Source organism: Lathamus discolor, chromosome 4 (assembly GCF_037157495.1).
Source record: "Lathamus discolor isolate bLatDis1 chromosome 4, bLatDis1.hap1, whole genome shotgun sequence".
In the NCBI taxonomy this organism is placed as follows: Eukaryota; Metazoa; Chordata; class Aves; order Psittaciformes; family Psittacidae; genus Lathamus; species Lathamus discolor.
The window spans coordinates 59,885,699-59,905,544 of record NC_088887.1 but is presented as its reverse complement, the minus strand read 5'-3'; the positions used below and the strand labels follow the sequence as shown (position 1 = coordinate 59,905,544).

Below are 19,846 nucleotides of genomic sequence, written 5' to 3'. Positions count from 1 at the left end.
TCCAGCTTGCTTTTGGTTTTTCCTTACTCCTTGCTACCGATTCCCATCTCTTTGACAGGGAGTCAACAGGAAGCATGACACCATGGGACAGGATGTGTGACAGCATTAAACTTCCTGGTGAAGCTCCATTCTTTGTACTATCATAGCCATAAGAAACCTTACTGATCGTGTGTATAACTATAATACACTGTCTCTTCCTTAATACAGTAGGAGTTAGATTAGATGCACCATGTACAATGCTTTGCATGGATAAAGAAACATTGGAAATTTATGTTAAATGTGGCTTTAATTATTAAAAAAAACACAAACAACAGAGAGAGACTATGGCAAAGAGATGTGGTTTTTTAAATGGAAGACAGGGAAAGAGTGGATTCTGTTTATATTTTGGTTGAAGAAGAATCATCATAAAAGCCAAGCCAACAGTTTCATGTTGTAAGCACCAATATAGAGGAAATGCTGACAATACTGATTTTTAACCATAAGAAAAAGTGACTAAATATATTTCTTGATAGGTGAAATATTCTAGAGTCAGGACAAAGCCATACTTGCTAAGGAAATCTCAGGCCCATGCTACAATATGTTTTCTAATTAATGACATAGTCACATCCTTTCTACCCATCAATATCACTTCGTCATTCAGCCTAAAGGTCAGGTGAGAGAATAGCTTGAGATTGATTTTTATCATCCCTGTACAAGGACTGAATTCCCACTTCCCAGTTCCTTGGATCCCCACCTCCTTTATTATTCAGCCCTGCCTCATGCAGCAGGCAGCATCTGGAGAATACATTGCTCATTTTCCGCACCAGTTGCAGGGTGAGCAGTGGTCAAGGAAGAGCTTCCATGTGAATGAGGAGCAATATTCGTTTGATGTGCAGGGAGCATTTTATTTTCCTAAGAACTTTACCTAAGAGATTACATCCAATTGATCATGATGCCTGTGAGAGCTAGAAGCAGCTTTGCATTTGCCCTGGGCTTGTTAGGCTGTTGTACGAGCCCCGAAATTCAAAGCATTGCAAGGAATGTTTCCTTTTTGTTTAGTATAGCCAAGCCTCTAGTGAAGGTTTCTGGCAGACTCTATGCATAGGAAGTACAGCACATATAATAATTAATTTAAACTCATAATTACTACATTTGCAGACATGGGAATAGGTGGACTCATTCTGTATAGTGCAGAAAAAAATACCTTAGTGAGGCATTTTGGGTGTTTGATAAAAAAACCCTGTTGCTGGAAGCAGCAAAACAAATGAAGAATTTGACTAGGTTGATTTTTTTGGGCATCTACTTAAATATCCATTGCATTTGCACTCTCAAGAGTAATTTTAAAAGCCCACTCCCCCCCTCACACCCCCCCCCCCCCCCAAATAATATGAGTTTCTAAAGAAGCTATGTGCTATGACAGTTGCGGTGTCTGAAAGGATCCAGAGAACATTCAGTACCTACTATTTTTAATGATGGGAAACGGTTTCATGCCTGAGAAATAAATGCCTTTTCTATACCTCAGGGGAAGAGTTGTGCAATACTGAATTACTTGCCATGCCCAGGCTTGTCTTTAAACCCTTGCTTCCAACTGTACAAGAAGCTGGAGCTCCAGAAAGCGACGTTCCCATCCAAAGCACATACCTTATAAGGAACTTTTCTTTCCTATCGCTGTTTACCAAGCCATCTTGGAGAGAAGACGCCAATGCTTTAACGTGCCGCAGAACAGCCCTGTCCGTGCCCATGGGTGTGTATTTCCATCTGAAAGCATCAATACGTAGATAAGACCGACCCTATAAAGCCACCAATCTTTTATGACTTTGTGATTGCGTAGTAAACTGAAGCAAAACAGAGAAAGTGCAGAGCTTAGTGCTCTCTTTCTTAGCTGGAAATTATGCTTACAAATATTTGCCCCACAAATACTGCAAATGTGAAACTGGGTTTCTGGCTATCAGACCTCAGCTGGAGCTTTTTAATCACAGAATCATAGAATCACAGAATGGTCTGGGTTGAACCTTAAGGATCAGCCAGTTCCAACCCCCCTGCCATGGGCAGGGACGCCTTGCAGAAGACCAGGTTGCTCAAAGCCCCGTCCAACATCGCCCTGAGTTCAGGTTTATGGAGCACGTCTTTTCCTATCTTTTACTATGCTAGGATAGTTTCTAGTTAGGCTTCTCCAGAGGCAATTCCCCAGTAGTGCATATTGTTCCTCTGACTTAAACAAAGGATGCTCAAGGCTGCTCTTAGTATAAATATTGTCCATGGCTTAGGCTAAATTAAGAATTAAGAAGACCAGAAGCCTGGAATCCGCTATATATAGATCCTGGTGACTCTCCCGAGTTGGTTCGTGCATTTTTGGCTCCCACAGACATGACGGCCGGTCGTTGCTGTGGCGTCTGTTATTCCGCACGTATCTCGCTGCCGCGCAGAAGCCCTTGCCCGTCCCCGTGTCCTGCCTATTTGCCACCCCTGGGCAGCAATGCCCTCCCGCTCTCCGCCCGGGGCGGGGGGTGACGCCATGCTGTAGCAACCGGGCGGTCTCCAGGTCAACCGCGGGACGACAGCGACGCCGGCTCAGGGCGGGGGGGGGGAGGGAGGCGGCGGCGGCGCGGCCGGAGGCAGGTGAGGGCGGGCGAAGGCCGCAGCGCCGGGGCTGGCGACGGTGGCGGCTGCGCGGCGGGGTCGCTGAGGGGCGGCGGCAAGCAGCGGCGGAGCCCCCAGCGCGGTGGTTCCGCAGGTCCCTCGCAGGGGAACCCGCAAGCCCCGCCGCAGGGCTGTGGGCTGCCCACCAGGCAGGCTCGGGGGTGTGACCCCGAGCCGTCATCCTGCACCGCAGAGGGCTGGGCTTCCCTTCCGCACCCCACCCGTTTCCGTGCGGTGTGTCTGGGGACGCGGTCAGGTATCTCAGGTGGGGGCTGTGAGGGTGCAGTGCAGTTACCGCCTGCCAACGGGCAAGTGGTGTGGCAGCATTAGTGGCCATGGTGGCCACTGAGGCCTTGCCCTGTGCTCCCCCTCTTCCTTAGGCCTGCTGTAGTTTTCATAGAATCATAGAATCAGCTGGCTTGGAAAGACCTTTAGGATCATCAAGTTCAAACCGTCACCCCAGCACCGCCAAGACCACCACTAAACCATGTGTCGCTAAGGGACTCACCTACATGGTTTTTGAGCCCTTCCAGGGATGGTGATTCCACCACTTCCCTGGGAAGCCTGTTCCAATAACTCATGACCACTTTGGTGAAGAAATTTTTCCTAATATCCAACCTAAACCTCCCCTGGAGCAGCTTGAGGCCTTTACCTCTTGTCCTGTTCTGCTGCAGCATGCTCTGCCCACCCCAAGCATCCACACACCTTTTGTCTGGAGTTCAGTGCCCTGGGTGGCGTGGTATCTTCTTGACCTGTAAGGCACGTGTGCTTTCCTGAGGTGTTCTGGTGTGTGAAGGACAGCTTAGCCGTATAGCCTTAGCAAACACTGCTGCATCCATTAAGAACTCAGAGCGTGTGATGAGTGAAAGTTTTAGCCAGAGCAGAAGGGGAGAGGTGCCCAGATGAACTGTTGTTCTCCTTTTAAAAATAACCTGTTTTGATTCTGACTTCATGCTGAAGGTTATCCCAGCTGCCATCGGTTTTGAACTTTCCTCTCCAAGACTTGAGGTAAACTCACTCATTCTATTGGAAGTCGCTTTGTCTCCTTCCAAATGCTACTTTTCATACGGCGGTGCCAGCATTTCACATCCAGGTGCTGGAGGCTAACGCAAGGGAAAATCTGTTGCCACACACTTGGGCATCTGGAAAATGAGATGGCACTCAGGATTTGTTCCCTGATGCAGGCTGCCGCTTGAAACAGGTCTTGGCGAGTAACATGAGAGTGTTGTGGCACTGTTTCTGCAGCCCGAGGGAGAAATGGCACATGTCTGGTGGCTTGCTATGGCCATTTGCTATGGACACTGTCTGCCATGGCTTCCCTGTGACAAGGGCTCCTTTTGACTGTACTGACACCAACCAAGCCCAGGCTAGTCAGGGGTTGTGCTGCTGGCAGGCATCTTGTGCTCAACACCCTGCCTTTCACATTGTTCATGCCTTTCTGCAGGAGCAGGGCAAAGACTGGAATGGTTTGTATGTTTCTGTATGGGTATTCAAACCCATATAAGAGAAATAAATAGCATGTTCAGTTCTGCAATGAAGAGGGAGGAGGCTAAATCTTTGGTTTATTATTTTATCCCGGTTTTGCTTTTCCTGCATGAAAAACCGCTAGATGACAATAGCTAGCATCTGGCCTGCTAGTGATTCATAAATATCCCTCATTCATTCATCTTGTTTCTTAAAAGAAGAACTAACTAGATGGCAAAGCACCATGTCTCAAAGCTATACTCTCAGCCAATCTAGCCATGCTGCCTTGCTTCCTCTGGTGTTTTGTTTTTTATTCATATATTGTGTCTTATTCACAGTTGGGCCTTATACCACATACACGAACATGTATACGCACATAATTCTCTTTCTTTGTGAATCATCTTGTAGTCTTATAGGCAAAGTTATGAATCTTTTCACAAAATTGTGTCTCAGATGCTCCCAGGTTTAGTCATAAATTGAATTGTAGCAAAGGTAAGGTATAATGCAAAGCAATAATGGAATATAATACAACTGGATGACAGCGGGCCAAAATACCACAGTCATTTTTCTAGCATATACATACGGAAACTTCCACATTGGCTCTTTCTTTTGGTAATTTAGAGTGAAGGAAGGGAAACCATATTACCAATTTACCACTTTCCCATTTTCTGAGTATGGGGCTCCTTATCAAATCTAACTTCAGCCTTTCTCGACATGTGGAGTAGCTATCCTTTCTCATTTATAATACTATTTTCCTTCAGGAAAATCTTGACCTCAGCCTTCTGCAGTTTACTATTGGCTGGGCCTGTGGAGCTGGTCTCCAGTTCTTATATTGACCTGTGCATGGCAATATTTTAATTTTTTTAAAACATGATAATTCCTCAGGTTTTTAAGAAAAAAGAAAAGAGGAGCTGCCAATCAAGAGATCTATCATGACTGGCAATCCATGTAAGAGACTTGTTTGGAGTGACTGTGAGTATTTCAGGACTATTTTTACATCGATGCCGTGTTTTCCTGGGTAACTTTCAGTTTTGTTTGCAGCACTGTGGTGTGCAAGCTGCTGGCTGTGTACAAGCTGTTCTGAAGTCGTGCCACACCTGTGCTGTATACGGGGTGCTGTGCAGGCCTTTCTGCGTTTTCGGAAGAGGAAACTGGGAATGATTGTCCAAGTGACTATAAACAGTGCCTGACTATGCACAAAGCTCAAACAGCTGCAGACCTTCACCTGTCTCTCTAGAGTTAACATCTGTCACTACTGCTTCTGTATTGAGCAGAGGAGGAAGGCTGGTAAAATGCCAACCTCTACAGGCATGCCAGCCCCGCACCCTGCTTGCAGGACTGATAACTGCGAAAGAGCTGGTGCCAGACTGTACCGTATAGAAGCCTGCTGTCACTGAAAGATGATTTCTGAAGATATAGACTCATTTCCTTTATGTATTATTAACTGAGGAACAGTCTATCTAATGAACCTTTGTAACCAGGTCAGTTGTAATATTTGATCTTAGCAGAGAGTTCTGATCATATTCCAATCTAGACTGAAGGTTATTTTTCAGTCATTAAAGGTAGAAGTACCGTTCTTTGTATTTTGACCAGTTTGATCCATGCAGTACATTTACAGCAACAGAAGACTGGGATACTCCAGATAATGCTGATGCTGAGGAAAATGGACAGAAATTTAAAAAGTCCGTGGAAAGTAAACTAAGATACAGCAAGAGTATTTAATCAACTAGAGTCAGTTTAGCTCATGCAGAATATTTTGGGAATGAACAGGAAATACCAAAGACCTTCTAGAACCTATGTGCTGAAGCACAGAGGCATTACTGTTGTCATTGCTCCCATTTCTGCCTCAGCCACTCTGGGCTCTGGTCTGCCACTGCTGCCGGTTGCAAGTGGAGATAGCCCAGCCAACTATACATCAGTGCTGAAGTATCTTTCTTGTTCTCTAGAACTTTAAATGAAACTGGACTTTCATGTCCATGGTTTCCTGTGCATGCACATGATCCATCACAGCCCGGAGCAGATACTGCCAGAACCATCATTTACACTTGAGGTTGCATTTACATTGGATGGGCGCATGCAAAGAGTTGTAGTCAACTGCTCAATGTCCAGCTGGAGACCAGTAATGAGTGGTGTCCCTCAGGGATCGGTGTTGGGACAGGTCTTGTTCAACATCTTTGTCAGTGACATGGACAGTGAGATTGAGTGCGCCCTCAGCAAGTTTGCCGATGACACCAAGCTGTGTGGTTCGGTTGATACACTGGAGGGAAGGGATGCCATCCAGAGGGACCTTGACATGCTTGTGAGGTGGGCTGATGTCAACCTTATGAAGTTCAACCATGACAAGTGCAAGGTCCTACACCTGGGTTGGAGCAATCCTGGGCACAGCTACAGGTTGGGCAGAGAAGAGATTCAGAGCAGCCCTGCAGAGAAGGACTTGGGGGTGCTGGTCGATGAGAAACTTAACATGAGCCGGCTGCAGTGTGCGCTTGCAGCCCAGAAAGCCAACCGTATCCTGGGCTGCATCAAAAGGAGTGTGACCAGCAGGTCTAAAGAGTACTTGTATGTGTGTATGTATGTACTTGTACCACAGAATACAGATAAAGAAAGGAGGTAATTCAAGTGAATCGTTTGGTTAAAGTATAAATGTCGTATTTCCCTTGTTTCTCTTTATAGCAGATGTTTTTGATTCAAGGCACAGACAAGATCCTGAAGATTCCCATGAGGCCCACAAGCAGAAACCAAAAGAGAAGGAAAGGAGACTGGCTGTGAGTCAGGGGGACATGGATGTGCAACCCCTTGTTTCATCTTCTAAATGGCTTCAACTTCATGGGCTCAAAAGAAACAAACTGTCCCTATCCCAGATCTTGTCACAGATTGGATTTCAGCACAGGAAAGGTATAGGACAAATCAGTAATAGAATAATTATAACCCCCCTGACTTTGAATAGTTTGTAGGGTCATTCTCATTTTGCATTCCATTATACACAGCAGAGATTTTCACTTTGTCTCTTCTGTTATGAAAATGGCAGAAAGGGAAGCTGTATCCACAGTTGCTGACATTGCCACTTCATAGAACTGAGGAACTGCATCTCCTTTTGATCTGAGAAGGACTTAGGATCTGAGAAGAGCTTTTCTTACTCAACCATACTGTTGCTTTACCCTAAACTTCAGTTCAGATCATCTCCAATTTAGCTGTTGCTGGGAAATAACTTGTGCTGCTGAGGCTGTTAGTCTTTTTTTCTGCAAATAATGCACCATAACATCTCTGTCCATTTTTAGAGAGCAAATATAATGTATGCTGTGCCATAATCTGTGATCAGCTAGATGATCATAAGGGCTTGCCAACCTGCTTGGGAACAGTGTATTATTTCCAGGGATCCGGCATTGAGGAAGAAGTTAAATTTCATTAGAATTCAGGCTGCTTTTCATGCAGAGTCAGGCTATAGAAAAATGTTCCTTTGCAGTTACTGACAGCTGGAGAGGAAGAGTTTGCTAATAATTATTAACCATTGCCATAATAGTGCTTTGCAGAGCATGGTAAGATATTCTTTTGTTTGAACAGCTTGCCGCCTGAGAAGTAGGGATTGTAATGTATTGCAATTGTTCTAGGTTGCATAATTTAAGATTTTGGCTGGCTTGTGTCCATGGGGCATTCAAAGATCAACAGTGCAGATCCTGAAATCCTGTATGCTGTAGGTGAAGAAGAAGCTGTTGAGCAGGGTTAATGTAGTTACAGCATAATTTTAGGAGCAGAATGTACCAGCTTAGCAGGGCAGCATGCTGTACAGAAGAGCTGCTTTGTGATGTTAAATATTCCCACCCCTAATGTTTTCCTATCAGTGGAGATCCTGTAGAAGATTTCTAGCTACTGAAAGAGCAGAGTGCAACCTTTTCCTTAGTTGCACTCACTTCTGCACCCATTTAGTTGTGTAAGAGAACAGCATTATCTGTACCAGATTTTGTATTTTGTTTGATGGACAAATATTTGCAAGTCCTGTTGTGAGGTAAATGGATAATACAGAAGTGTAATTGCCTAGATGTTTCATTTATTGCATTTCCATGTAGCTTTTTGGCCTATAAATAATTAAATATGGGGTTTTTCCCCACTTCTGACTAAACTGGCAGGGAGCAGCAAGAGCAGGGCTGCTCCATGGGGGAAGACTGAGGCACAAGCCAAAGGGGACTGCAGCCCAGGCAGTGCCTTCACTGACCATCTAAGCACTGCAGGCAGAGCAGGGTGCTGCTAACAGTGTTCACAGACAGTTACAGATGGGGTGAGGTGATGAACCATGTCTAAGGTCAGTCAGGGAGAGCAGCCAGGAGCAGCAGGAGATGGAGCCAGAGACAAGACTGGAGACAAGGCCGCAATATAGGTCTTAGAGTCACATCTGGGAGACAGAACTGGAGACAGGGTTAAAATGTAGGACTGAGAGGTCTATCCATGAGAGAGGTCCACTATCAGAACTTGACGTAGGTATACCTACAGCAGAGCTAAAGCAAAGACTGGGTGCCCAGGCCATCATAGACATAGCCAGAAAAAATTGTAAAACAAAGATATAATTAGAATTTCTCTCAAGTTTCTTAATGTCAAGAGTTCAGTACAGATGCATGTGCCTCAGACATGAATGGTATGCACATTAACCTGAAAAATATCTGTTTGAAGTAATCCTTAAGATTAGCAACTTGATCTTTTGTAACCTTTACTGTAGATTATGTGACCATCCTGGGGAAATTTGTGGCTTCTCGGTATGCAGATGGTCTGTTTCCTCAATACAAGGAAGCACAAGATGGCAGCGTGTATAATGTAAGTGTGACTTACTTGTGGTAACTTCCCTGTACACTTAGAAGTTATTATCACTGCAGCAGAATGATGTGACTAAAATGTCTCCCTATGGCATGAAATACTTATATTCTTTGTGAGAACTTTATCTTCTGTTCATTTTTTCTGTTTTGTCAAGCTGTTAGTGATAACAATCAGTGGTACAGAAGCTTGTTATCTTTTTTCTTTTTTTCCTTACAAAATCTATGCCCTTGCCTTAGTGCAGCATTGCAGTAAATCTTTCCAGACAAAACTGCAGTTTCTAAGCAACATTTACCCTGTCTTGAAAGAGGGAACACTTAAGATGCTCGTCTGAGTTAAAAAAAAAAATAAAATCGTAGTCAATAAAACAAATGGGTTGCTGAAATAAGAAGACATAATGTGCTGTCATTGCTGATGCAAAGTGCTGCTTTGCTTAGTGCCAGTGGGTCACAAAAGGCTCAGCCTACTCTATAGAGACAGCTAGCTGGATCTCTGCCCAGGCTCATGTTCTAAGGAATGTCTTAGCAACAGCTGCCGGCAGCCCCATTGTTAAGAGGATGGATTCTGATTGAAGAGATACGCATGTGAACCAGGAGGGGAGAGAGTTAATTCATAAAGGATTTTACAAAAGCAAATGTATTCAAATTTTTTTCTGATAATTTGAGTAACTTCTGAGGCACAAGTATTAAAAATGGGAAAAGAGCTATTTCAGGGGGCCCTTCCCCCTCATCTTTTCCCCATTAATGCCACATGAAATATCTACGTAAAATCATAGAATCATAGAATAGTTAGGGTTGGAAAGGACCCTAAGATCATCTGGTTGCGAGCAGTAGGAAAGACATTTCTAGTAGCATTAAGGTAACAATGCCACTATACAAGATCCGGTGAGATTTCATTTAGGATGTTGTGTGCAACATTTTATACAGTTACCACAGGCTGAGGAGAAGCAGTTCAAGCCAGAACAGGTACTGGAAAGAGCTAGTAGGATGAACTGCAGTGGAGTGCTGATCTTGTAAGAGTGCTTGTTTGTTGTTGACTTGTGTAAGACTGAAGAAGACTGACAAAGGGCAGCATTACTGCTTTTGAATGCCTACAGAAAGGCAAATTACAGGGATAGGGGAAAGCTATAGTTTCCTAAGCTAAAAGGCATGCTAGTCCAAGAATAGATGAGTATGAACTGCCACGAGTAAATTTAGGCTGGACAGTCAGAAGTTTTCCAGCCCTCAGAGAAATGGGAATCTGGACTGGTCAACTAAAAGTGAAGGGGTTGTGTAAGAAAATGGCTTTATTTTAAGATAGAGTTTTATCTGTGTACTGCAATAAACTTCTTTGTATGAATCTGGCTGTCATAGAAGGAAACTGGATTTTCCAAGTGCTCCTTCCCAGGCCTACTACATTCCTTTGGCAGACAGCCTGAGACTGTATCTGGGAGGCACATTACAGGGCCCTAGCTGACATTAAAGAACAGAGAAAAATACAAATGAGAGAAAGACATGTGCAGACAGACACACAAAATATATTCTCCCTGAGAAATGTTCTTGTTTAAAAACATTTGTATCTCAAAGGTTTTTCACTGAGTCCCAGAAAGGTGATTAGAGGTTGACGGTAACTGATAAATGAATTTACATGGGTCAGATATATTGGGGATATGTTTTTACTGGAAACAGCGGTGAATTTTTAAACCCACAGATCCTTTTGCATCAGGAACGTGTCTACATATATCCATAGGGAGGATCTACTGGGTTTAATTTTAGTGTTGAATCTAGGTTTTTCTCATTTTACTGATATGGTATGGGAAAGTTTAGTTGTTGATTGCAGTTGTCTGGACTAAATTTGCCTAAGCACTTATCCACAAACAGTTAATCTGTTAATGCTGGCCATTGTTAGTGAAATAATAGTACAAACAGGAAACATTTTACATTTTCCTTTCAAATGCTAAAGGAAAGATGGAGGTTGAAGTGCCCCAGAACAAAACCATACACTCCCTGGTATGGCTGTACAAAATTTTAAGAGCCAGTCAAAAACAGTCTAAGAAGGTACAAAGTTTCTGTGTCCTTGTTTGTTCACCCATCTGCTCTGCAATCCTTTTTACATCCTAGCCTGTTTTCAGCTCATTCTAATTACTCCAGTCTTGAGACAGACAAGTCAGACAACCCACTGGCACTGTCCCATGCTCATATAAAAAGATTATGAAAAGCAATTAGGACAAAATGCCGGGTCTTTTCTTTATAGCTTAGATGCATTTGTCAAGTATTTGCTCTTGAAATAGTGGAAGAAAAATGGGCTGTTTTCAATGCTACCTTGGCTGGCATATCTGGCACTTGCAAACCAGCCATTGCAGCTGTGCTAAGCTTGGGGCTGCATTTGTATTATTTGTTTTGATGTTCAATTTCCTTCTCTCCCTTATTTAAATAAAGCTGACAGCCAAAAAAGAACTGATTCTTCATTTTGCGGATTGTCTAATGGGAGCTATTGAGCTATATAAGCAGCGAATGGAATGGTTAACCAGTGAGAGCCGACAGATATTTGGAGTGATTCAAGAACAGTCCATTGTCATTGTTTTGGATTTTGGCACTGTGGCTCCAGCTGAATTTGATCTATGTCGGGATGCACTTTCTATGGTACTCATGGAACAGGTGACCCAAATTGCCAAATTCAACCTCATTCGGTAAGCAGAAATAATCATAGAATCAAAAATTCATAGAACGGTTTGGGTCGGAAGGGACCTTTAATGTCGTCTAGTCTAACTGCCCTGCAGTCAGCAGGGACATCTTCAACTAGATCAGGTTGCTCAGAGTCCCATCCAACCTGACCTTGAATGTTTCCAGGGATGGTGCATCTACTACCTCTCTGGACAGCCTGTTCTAGTGTTTCACCACACTCATTGTAAAAAAATTATTTCCTTATCTCTAATCTAAATCTCCTCTCTTTTTGTTTTAAACCATCACCAACATTGCAACAGGCCCTGCTAAAAAGTCTCTTCCCATCTTTAGGTACTGAAAGGCCGCAATAAGGTCTCCCCAGAGCCCTCTCTTCTCTAGGCTAAACAAAGGAGTCCATGTCTGTCCTTTGCTGGAGAATAAAAAGGAGTCTCATATCATATCAACATGTGTTTGTATAACACACTTTCTGTAGTGGAAATTGTTCTGATTCATGTCATGATGTATCTGTAGATTTTCCACTAAGGTTCACCTACAGTCATGCTAAGCTTGCTACTTGCATTTAACAGAAGACTGTTGTTACCTGAAAAACAAAGGCTAACAGAACCTAAATACTGATATATGCCTTCTACAAATGTAGCACAGAAAAACATAATGATAAGGGGGACTTTGCAATAGCAGTAGCACTCTACAGGGTTTTAAGTATTAGAGTGAAACAGTGAGGTCCTACTGACTGCCCAGGCATTCTTGTGTCTGCAGGCATTACATGTTTCTGCCTTACAGCTAAATGTACACTCCTGCAAGTGCCATGGGCACAGGCATAGTCATTTGTATTTGTATAGATTTCCATGGTCACCAAACTCAGCAGCCGAACTAGGAAACAATACTAGATTTCCATAATAAAAGACAAGTGCTTGTTCCCTAACATGAGTAAATGAATTTGGGTTTAGTTAAAATAGAAGAAGCAGCTATTAAAATTAATGTATCTCTGCAGAAATTCTCATATATGCATAAAGGTTTGAATGCATAAGCTTGGGTTTGTATAGATGAATAGAAATTTGTAACTATGAGAAAAAAATGCACAAATTAGGTCATATAATTTTAAAATTGGCTCCACAATCATAACTTTCAGCTACAGTGTGATTCTTAAAGATGTTTTACCCAAGCTTTGTCCTACAGATTTTATTCTGGTGCCCCATCTTAATCCTCTAGCTTGTGATACAGCTGAGATTTGAAAGTAGAGGATAACTTTCATAGCTTTTGAGAAGCACATAAACCATTTGCTTCAAAAATAATCTGCAAAGCCAAGTCAAAATTGAGGCACAGTAATTGTGTTCATTGATTTGTCTGCTTTTGCAGGAGGGAGACAAAGGATAATGGAGTGTACAAGTTATTAATTTAAAATAATCTTGGAAAACATGCTTGTCCTTTAGATTTGCAGGAAACTCTTCAAAATAGTGCTTGATGGAAAGTTACACCTACTGAAACTAGTTGTTTTTTAATTTGCTTTCTTTTTATGTGCAAAGACAGAAGCGTACATAGTCATACTTTGTACTTCTGTACTGCCAGTAAGACTAAGGCCCTTGATTAATTAAAATGCCAAAAAGCTTAGCATCACAAGTTTTATGTTGGTGGGTAGATAAATATCAGCCCTACTGCAAAAAAGTGTGTCAGTTAAAACGGTCTAACACAAAGATCATGAGAGAAGTTGTTGAAAGAGACCTGTGGAAGCCAAGGGCTTTTTCCATAGATATTTTGAAAAAAATGTGTTTTTATTTGAAGAAGAGGTATGAATTAGGAACTGTTTTTAAAGTACTTCTAAGTTCTCTTAACCTTGCTTTGGAAACAGTTGTCTCAAAAAAAAATTCTCATTAAAATTACAGTATTTTTTCTCTACTGCTTTTATTGCAAGTCTAGATTTAATATCTGTGGTTTACTATAATTATTACTTACAATATAAAATAATAGTAGCAGTAGCAGAGCTCCACTCTTTTGCTCTGCCAGCATTATTCTCACTATTTCTGATTTATAGTTAATGTTATTTTCAGGGCTGCTCAGGATCTTATGAAGTGGCAACAGAAATCTACTCCTGTGTCTAAGCATACTGTAAAGTCTGCTGTTACATGGCTCTGGAGGCTGGACCATATGACAGCTGCCAGCCATACCAACTCTGCTGAAGCTCTGCTGGAAGCCATGAGTGATGAGGCGGTAAGCTCATACATCTTTTCAGAAGGCTCAAGTAAATCCAAGAATATTCATGCCAGACAGGCTACTGTGATTTGCCCTGATTTGCAATATTCATATTGCAAAGATAAATATTAATGACAGCATTTGGAAAGTTTCTTTTTCCCCAAGTGTAGCTGCATACTATGTTTACTGACATTCTGTTTATATAAATGTGCTGCATTTTGAATGCAGAAACTTGTTTATTTTAATTTCTACAGTACACAGAAAAACATAGTCAGTCATGAAGGGAAAGAGAAAGCATATTCCCTTCCACTTTCTTTGCCATGTATGTTTTTCAGGGCTTCAAGTTTATGAGAAAATTGCTAGTACCAACATTATTGAAGACAGGGAAACAATTTTAATTTTGTTATTTATCCAAATCCAAAATAGTAGGTACAGAGATTTATTTAAGCATTAACCCATGGTAGGGGTATGCAAATCCTTTTTCATCAGCCAGGTTATAGACAGAGTTTCTTCCAGGATAAAAAGACAAAGCATGCTCAGAAATTGCTACAATTAAATTCTGTTTCTGAAAGTTTATTTCTTATAGCAGAGTCACAAGACATAAAATATATATGCCATCATTTGAGCTAGTCACTTGAAACTTTTGTTATAAAGAGATTTTATGAAATTTGCTTACAGTGCACATTGTTTCAGTTCTTTAGCAGCAAAAATTTTACTGGAAAATTTGGCCTACTGTGTGTGTACTAGAATCACTGATTTTTGCTGCCATTAAGATCTGTTCATGTGAACAGATGTGAATCATGTGAACAGATGTGAATCATGTGAACAGATGTGAATCATGTGAACAGATCCAATCCTAACTCCTTTGCAAATCTCATTCTGAGACATTGTTCGAAGGAGAAAGTAAATTTGACCTGAGTTTCCTTCTGGTTCCCTATGATGGTGGAATCTCATCTGTATGAACCTTGATATCTGGAAACTGATATTAAAAAGGAACTGGGTGAGGCACAGATTGTGCAAGAGATATTTTATATGACTGCTTTTTTAAGTATCTCCTTCATAAATTTTATTAATATTTTCCATTTGCAGTGTATTACTGATTTCTTGGTAGGAAACAAAAAAGATTGTATTTAGATTTCAGTATTGTCTGGATGAAAAAAAAGAGGCTTGTTGGACTTGGTGGATCCACATATGAATAAATAAAATTTAAAATCTGTCCAACAGTGAGATGTCTATTTTTTTCTGGATATTGGTAAGCTAATGGGCAATCTGGACGAGTCAATTGTGGCAAGTGCTCAGCATGAAACAAACTTCAATTATTTCTGAATACAGTCATTATCATTCATAACTGACAGTTCACTTGAGTGCAGGCTTCACTGTACTGGGGGTAGAGGCTGGGGAAGACCCGGTTCAGTCCTAGGCAAAAGCTGCATTCTCACAGAACAGTCCTAAATGACTCATTGCTCAGAACTGGCTTCATCAGCAGAAGTTGCTCCATAATAATAGCTCTTTTTTCTCTAGACATGGCTTTTCCTGTCATTCCTTTAGCTTATAGCCCAATGCATCGGTTCTACCAAAATTTCCTACCAGTACTCAGCCAGGACAGTGCTTGAGTAAGTACCAAGCATCTATGTAAAACAATGTCTTCCAATTCCCATTTTTACTTTGTTTTTGTTTAATGACAGGCTGAAGCTGTTTATTACTTTGTTGTGGGTGATGTGCCAGTGGACACAAAGGAGCTACTACTTGAGAAGGTTTCTGATGGCCCCTGTCCAGTCCACACTGTATCTTTCAATGCAAGGGAAGATGAAACTATTTTTTTTCTGAAAGAGTTGAGCCACTTGGCCTCTGGCAGGTATGACAAAGAAGAATCACAGTAATGATTTCAGTACTTGTAAAGTGCTTTGCTGCTAGGAATAGTATTGGAAGGCATCTGAATATAATCCCTGATTTACTCATGAGGAAAATGAGACAAAGTAGTTCTGTAAGCAATCTGGGTAAACTGGGGAAATAGTCAAAGAGATATGGTTAAAATGCAGGACCTACTTGCACAGACCAGCTTCTCCATGTATATGCTCACTGGCTTGCAGAAAGGCCATTCCTTTCTTATATCCTAAATAGTCTGTCATCCGGTCCTCTTCTGAAGTCTGAAAAATTGTACAGGGGAAGGGTCACAACATAAAACTGAAACAATTTTTGATCATATTGCTTTGTACTCTGCCAATATCCACCGGCACCAGCAAAAGTTCTAGAGTTTTGTTGGATCAAGTGTCATACAGACATGTACTGAAAAGGTGATGCCTGTCCTTAAATGGGCAGTTCCTGGAACAACAGAAAACTGATGTGGTGTTATCCATCATGCCTGGTTGTGAGGAAATACAGTTCTGTACCACTTTCTCTAGCATCTATTTAGTATGATTGTAGAAACCGATATACTCCACATGGCTTGTTGGCTACTTTATCCTGGGAATCAGCTGCGTGGTGAGAATCAGCCTCCAGTAGAAAGAGATAATAAAACTTTAGTCTTGATTCTGATAACAAAATAAGCAAAATGAACAGAAAAAAACCTGCAATACCAAACTCGTGTTGAATAGCAGGTGGATAGTATCACTCAGGAGGTGTTTGCTTAACAGAAATCGCAGTACAGTTAGAGAGCTGTGAAACGGCTGCTATCTCTTTCTGTTTCACTGTTGTTTGTGCAAGAGTGGGAAGACCTGCAACAGTAGAAATCTCCCAAATGACAGCAGAGCAATTGGTAAGATGGCAGCCGCTTAGCTCTTTTATAGCCATCTGTGTTTAGAAGTAGCTTTTAAGAGATGGAGCATCTGCCAAAAAAACAGAACTGTGGGAAAGTGTTGTTTGCTCCGGTCTGATTTGTGTCTAAAATGATGGTGGCCATTTAGAACAGTGGTACCTCCATGGTACCAGGTACATTGTCAGTCGCCAGCCTTCATTTTATTTTGGCAATGTTTTTACCTCCTTTATAAAACGGAAGTGAATGTTTCTTGAGTGGTAGAGAAAGGCAAGAAGGGTTGTGGCAGGGAGCTGAGGAATTGTTTTGTTTGATATGATTCTCACAATCTTGTTTTTACATGAGTCTAGGCTGGATGCAGAGACTTATTATGCAAATTAATATCTTGTTGGTAGGTATTTGCCCAATAATTGTCAATAAGTTTAAGTCAGCTTCCCCACAGGAATGGCCAAGTTCATGAGCTTTTCATGGCTTGAGCCTGTTTCTAGTGTAGTTCTGCTTTAGAAAGGCACCTTTTTCCTGTTCTGAGAACTTTTCTGTTTTGACAATGAGGGTAAATGAAGTCTGCTTGACTTCCTGATTTGTATGTCAATAATGAAATAAATGTTCCTGCTGGGCTTTCAGCTGGGAGTATAATATGATAAAAAGGTGTTAGCATCATCTCAGACATCTCAAGTGATATGTTTGCTCGTCATGTTAAAAGCATTATTAAAAACAGATTTCCAGGAGATTGAAAAGGAAGATGCCTTACAGTAAATGATACCAAAATAAAAGGATGCTCTTCATGAGAAGACTTCAGGATGTACATAAATGTGTATGAAAGGTTTGATAATATTAATAGTATCATAGTTGAAGGTTTAGATATCTTGAATAGAGAGCAAATAATTCCGAAGTTGTACACCACTATAATCTTGCATTTGTGACATACGTCTTGTTCAAATTAGGTAAGTATTTATGTATTTACATACTGATGAAACCTCATTTTGTCTTACAGATTCCATGCTTTTGCTGAGAAGAATGACTCTAGAGATGCTGCTGGATCTGAAATACAATGTGAAAAGGATGGAAAAGGTCTAATTGCCCTGAATTCCAGAAAAGTAAAAGGGCGAATGCCACTAGGTAGGTAATATATGAACCAAGATGATACTGATTTTCTCAGTGAGTTTTCAGAATAGAAATGTCATACAGGAACTTGCTAAGTGTAAAATCAAAATAAGCCTTCTGCAGGCATTGGTGGGGTGAGAACAAGACTGGTCAAATTTAAATTCTGTGTATGGGAAAGAGAGTGAAAGGAAAAGACAGAAGTGAAGAGAGTAGAGGATGTGCATGTGAGAATGAAAGAGAAACGAAAAAGGGTAAAAGGACATTTATTTAGGGAGATGAAGAATAGTACTCGTGTGCTTATGCCAGTGACCTTGTGGAAATGTATACAGAAATGGCAGATAGAACGAGAAATAGTGTGTAAGACTGTGTCATACAACAGCAAATCAAATCAGACCAAGTTCATATGTGATATAATAGGATTCAATCCACATGAGGTTGACTTACGGCTCTTCGAGATCTGAAATTGTCATAAAGAAAGGCAACAAGCATAGCAAAAGAACAATAGAGAAGAAAGTGCGGGGGGGGGGGGGGGAATTGATAAAAAAAAAAACCCAAACTGAAAAGAAACCAATCAACCCCCTCCCCCCCCCCAAAAAAAAAAAATAGACAAAACAACAAAACAAAAACCCAGGAAAAACAACACCAACACCAACAAAAAAAAAACAACAGGAGGAAACGAAACAGAAAGAAACAGTTTTACTGGGAGGCAAAACAGGGTAGAAAATGCTCACTGTGTTTCTTACTAGTCACAGCACAACTTCCTCTGGGTAAGTCAAGTCAGCCTTATCATTCAGTGGGACTGGACTGGGGTTTCAGCTAAACTGGGAGGCGACCAGCTTGTGATGTGAAGTGAGGCTGTGTATGTCAAATCTGTTTTCTTTATCATCAGGACATTAAATAATAATAATAAAAAATATTTAAAGTATCAGGAGGCATAAGACCTCTTTATTCTAATGGCTCACTACCCCATTATGCTGGAGGGAATTAGTGTTGCTCAAATATAGAATGGTGTTATCCTCTTCTTACTGCTATGGAATGTATGACATTTTGTGATTCACCTAAGGTTGTTTGTCAGTCTTGGACTAACTGGCCCTTACTCCCTAGGTTATACTCTAGTTCCTTGTGGACTAACCTATCCTTCACTAGGACTGTGATTGTAACAGCATGAGAGAACTATAGTGAGGGGCCAGAAATAGGAGAGTGAGGTGTCACCTGTTTTTTCACTTTGTGAAGGGATGCTCAAGCCTCACCCATGCAGGATTTTGAAAGCAACAGCAGAGTATGCTGCAAACCCTTATCTCTTGTTTCATACTAATTCAGAGCAGTGTAATAATTGCTTTCAGTCTGCTCCGAGTACTTCCTTGCTGGACCCCATATGGGGATCTGTGGAGGGGGAGCTGGCTTCCTCTTGCCCCGGGCAGTCTGCCTATTTCAATAGATGGACTAGAGCTCCTGTATGACTGAAATTACTTCCTCACCACTGTTTCTAAAGCTGAAAGCTGAATAGCTGTAATTGCTCAAAAGGGCAGTAATCCCCTTGAAGTGCATTGTCTGTTGTGTCTTATTGGTATTATGGAGTAGAATTTACACATTAAAAAGGAACACAATTAGCTTTCTGCATTTACTGGCTATTATAAGCACGGTTGTGACATCACTGGCAGCCAATCAGACTGTGTCAGTTGTATGCAGAATCTAAAGTCCTTTCAGAAAAGAAAACACTTTGGAGACATTATTATGGTCTGTGTCTGATGTCTCTTGTTTCAGAGACTCCTTCAAGGGTGTAGAAGGCAATAATAATAAAAGTGACGATTACTCACTAATGGGCTCTGAAACTGGTTTCTTGGATGTGTGGCATAAACTATACAAGGAAATAAATAGAGAATGAACCAGAGATTTAATCTTCCAAATGTGGTATTTCTTGAAAATAAGAGGTGGCACAGGAATATTTTGATTACGTTTCTTTTTGCACCGCAAATGCAACAGCTGGAAACTGAAACTCATCATTATGTTTTATAGACTGGAAAAGCTGTTTTAAGGACATCTGATAGTTTTCTGGGTATCCACTGAGTAACAGCATTTTGCAAATACAGGGTAACTTTGTGTTCACTCTTTCATCTGCGTAACCAAAACAAGTTGGAAGTGAACTGTTTAAAACTTCAGATAAGAGCTCCATTCTCCCCTGTTTTGCATCTTGAGAAGTCATTTAGAAAGCAAGCCTGAGAAACTGCCAAATTTGAATTTTTTTTTACACTCATTT

General features: G+C 41.3%; 1 protein-coding gene across 1 annotated transcript in view; it reads left to right on the top strand.

Annotated features, from left to right (window-relative positions):
- The first annotated feature begins 4,989 nt into the window (after positions 1-4,989).
- Positions 4,990-19,846, top strand: part of VWA3B (von Willebrand factor A domain containing 3B) — a 63,756-nt gene continuing 48,899 nt past the window's right edge. The window contains exons 1-7 of the mRNA XM_065675752.1: positions 4,990-5,055; positions 6,760-6,978; positions 8,792-8,886; positions 11,301-11,551; positions 13,592-13,751; positions 15,419-15,588; positions 17,480-17,604. Coding sequence (XP_065531824.1) covers positions 5,016-5,055; positions 6,760-6,978; positions 8,792-8,886; positions 11,301-11,551; positions 13,592-13,751; positions 15,419-15,588; positions 17,480-17,604 — 1,060 coding nt within the window. The 5' untranslated portion in view covers positions 4,990-5,015. The remainder of the gene's footprint in view (positions 5,056-6,759; positions 6,979-8,791; positions 8,887-11,300; positions 11,552-13,591; positions 13,752-15,418; positions 15,589-17,479; positions 17,605-19,846) is intronic.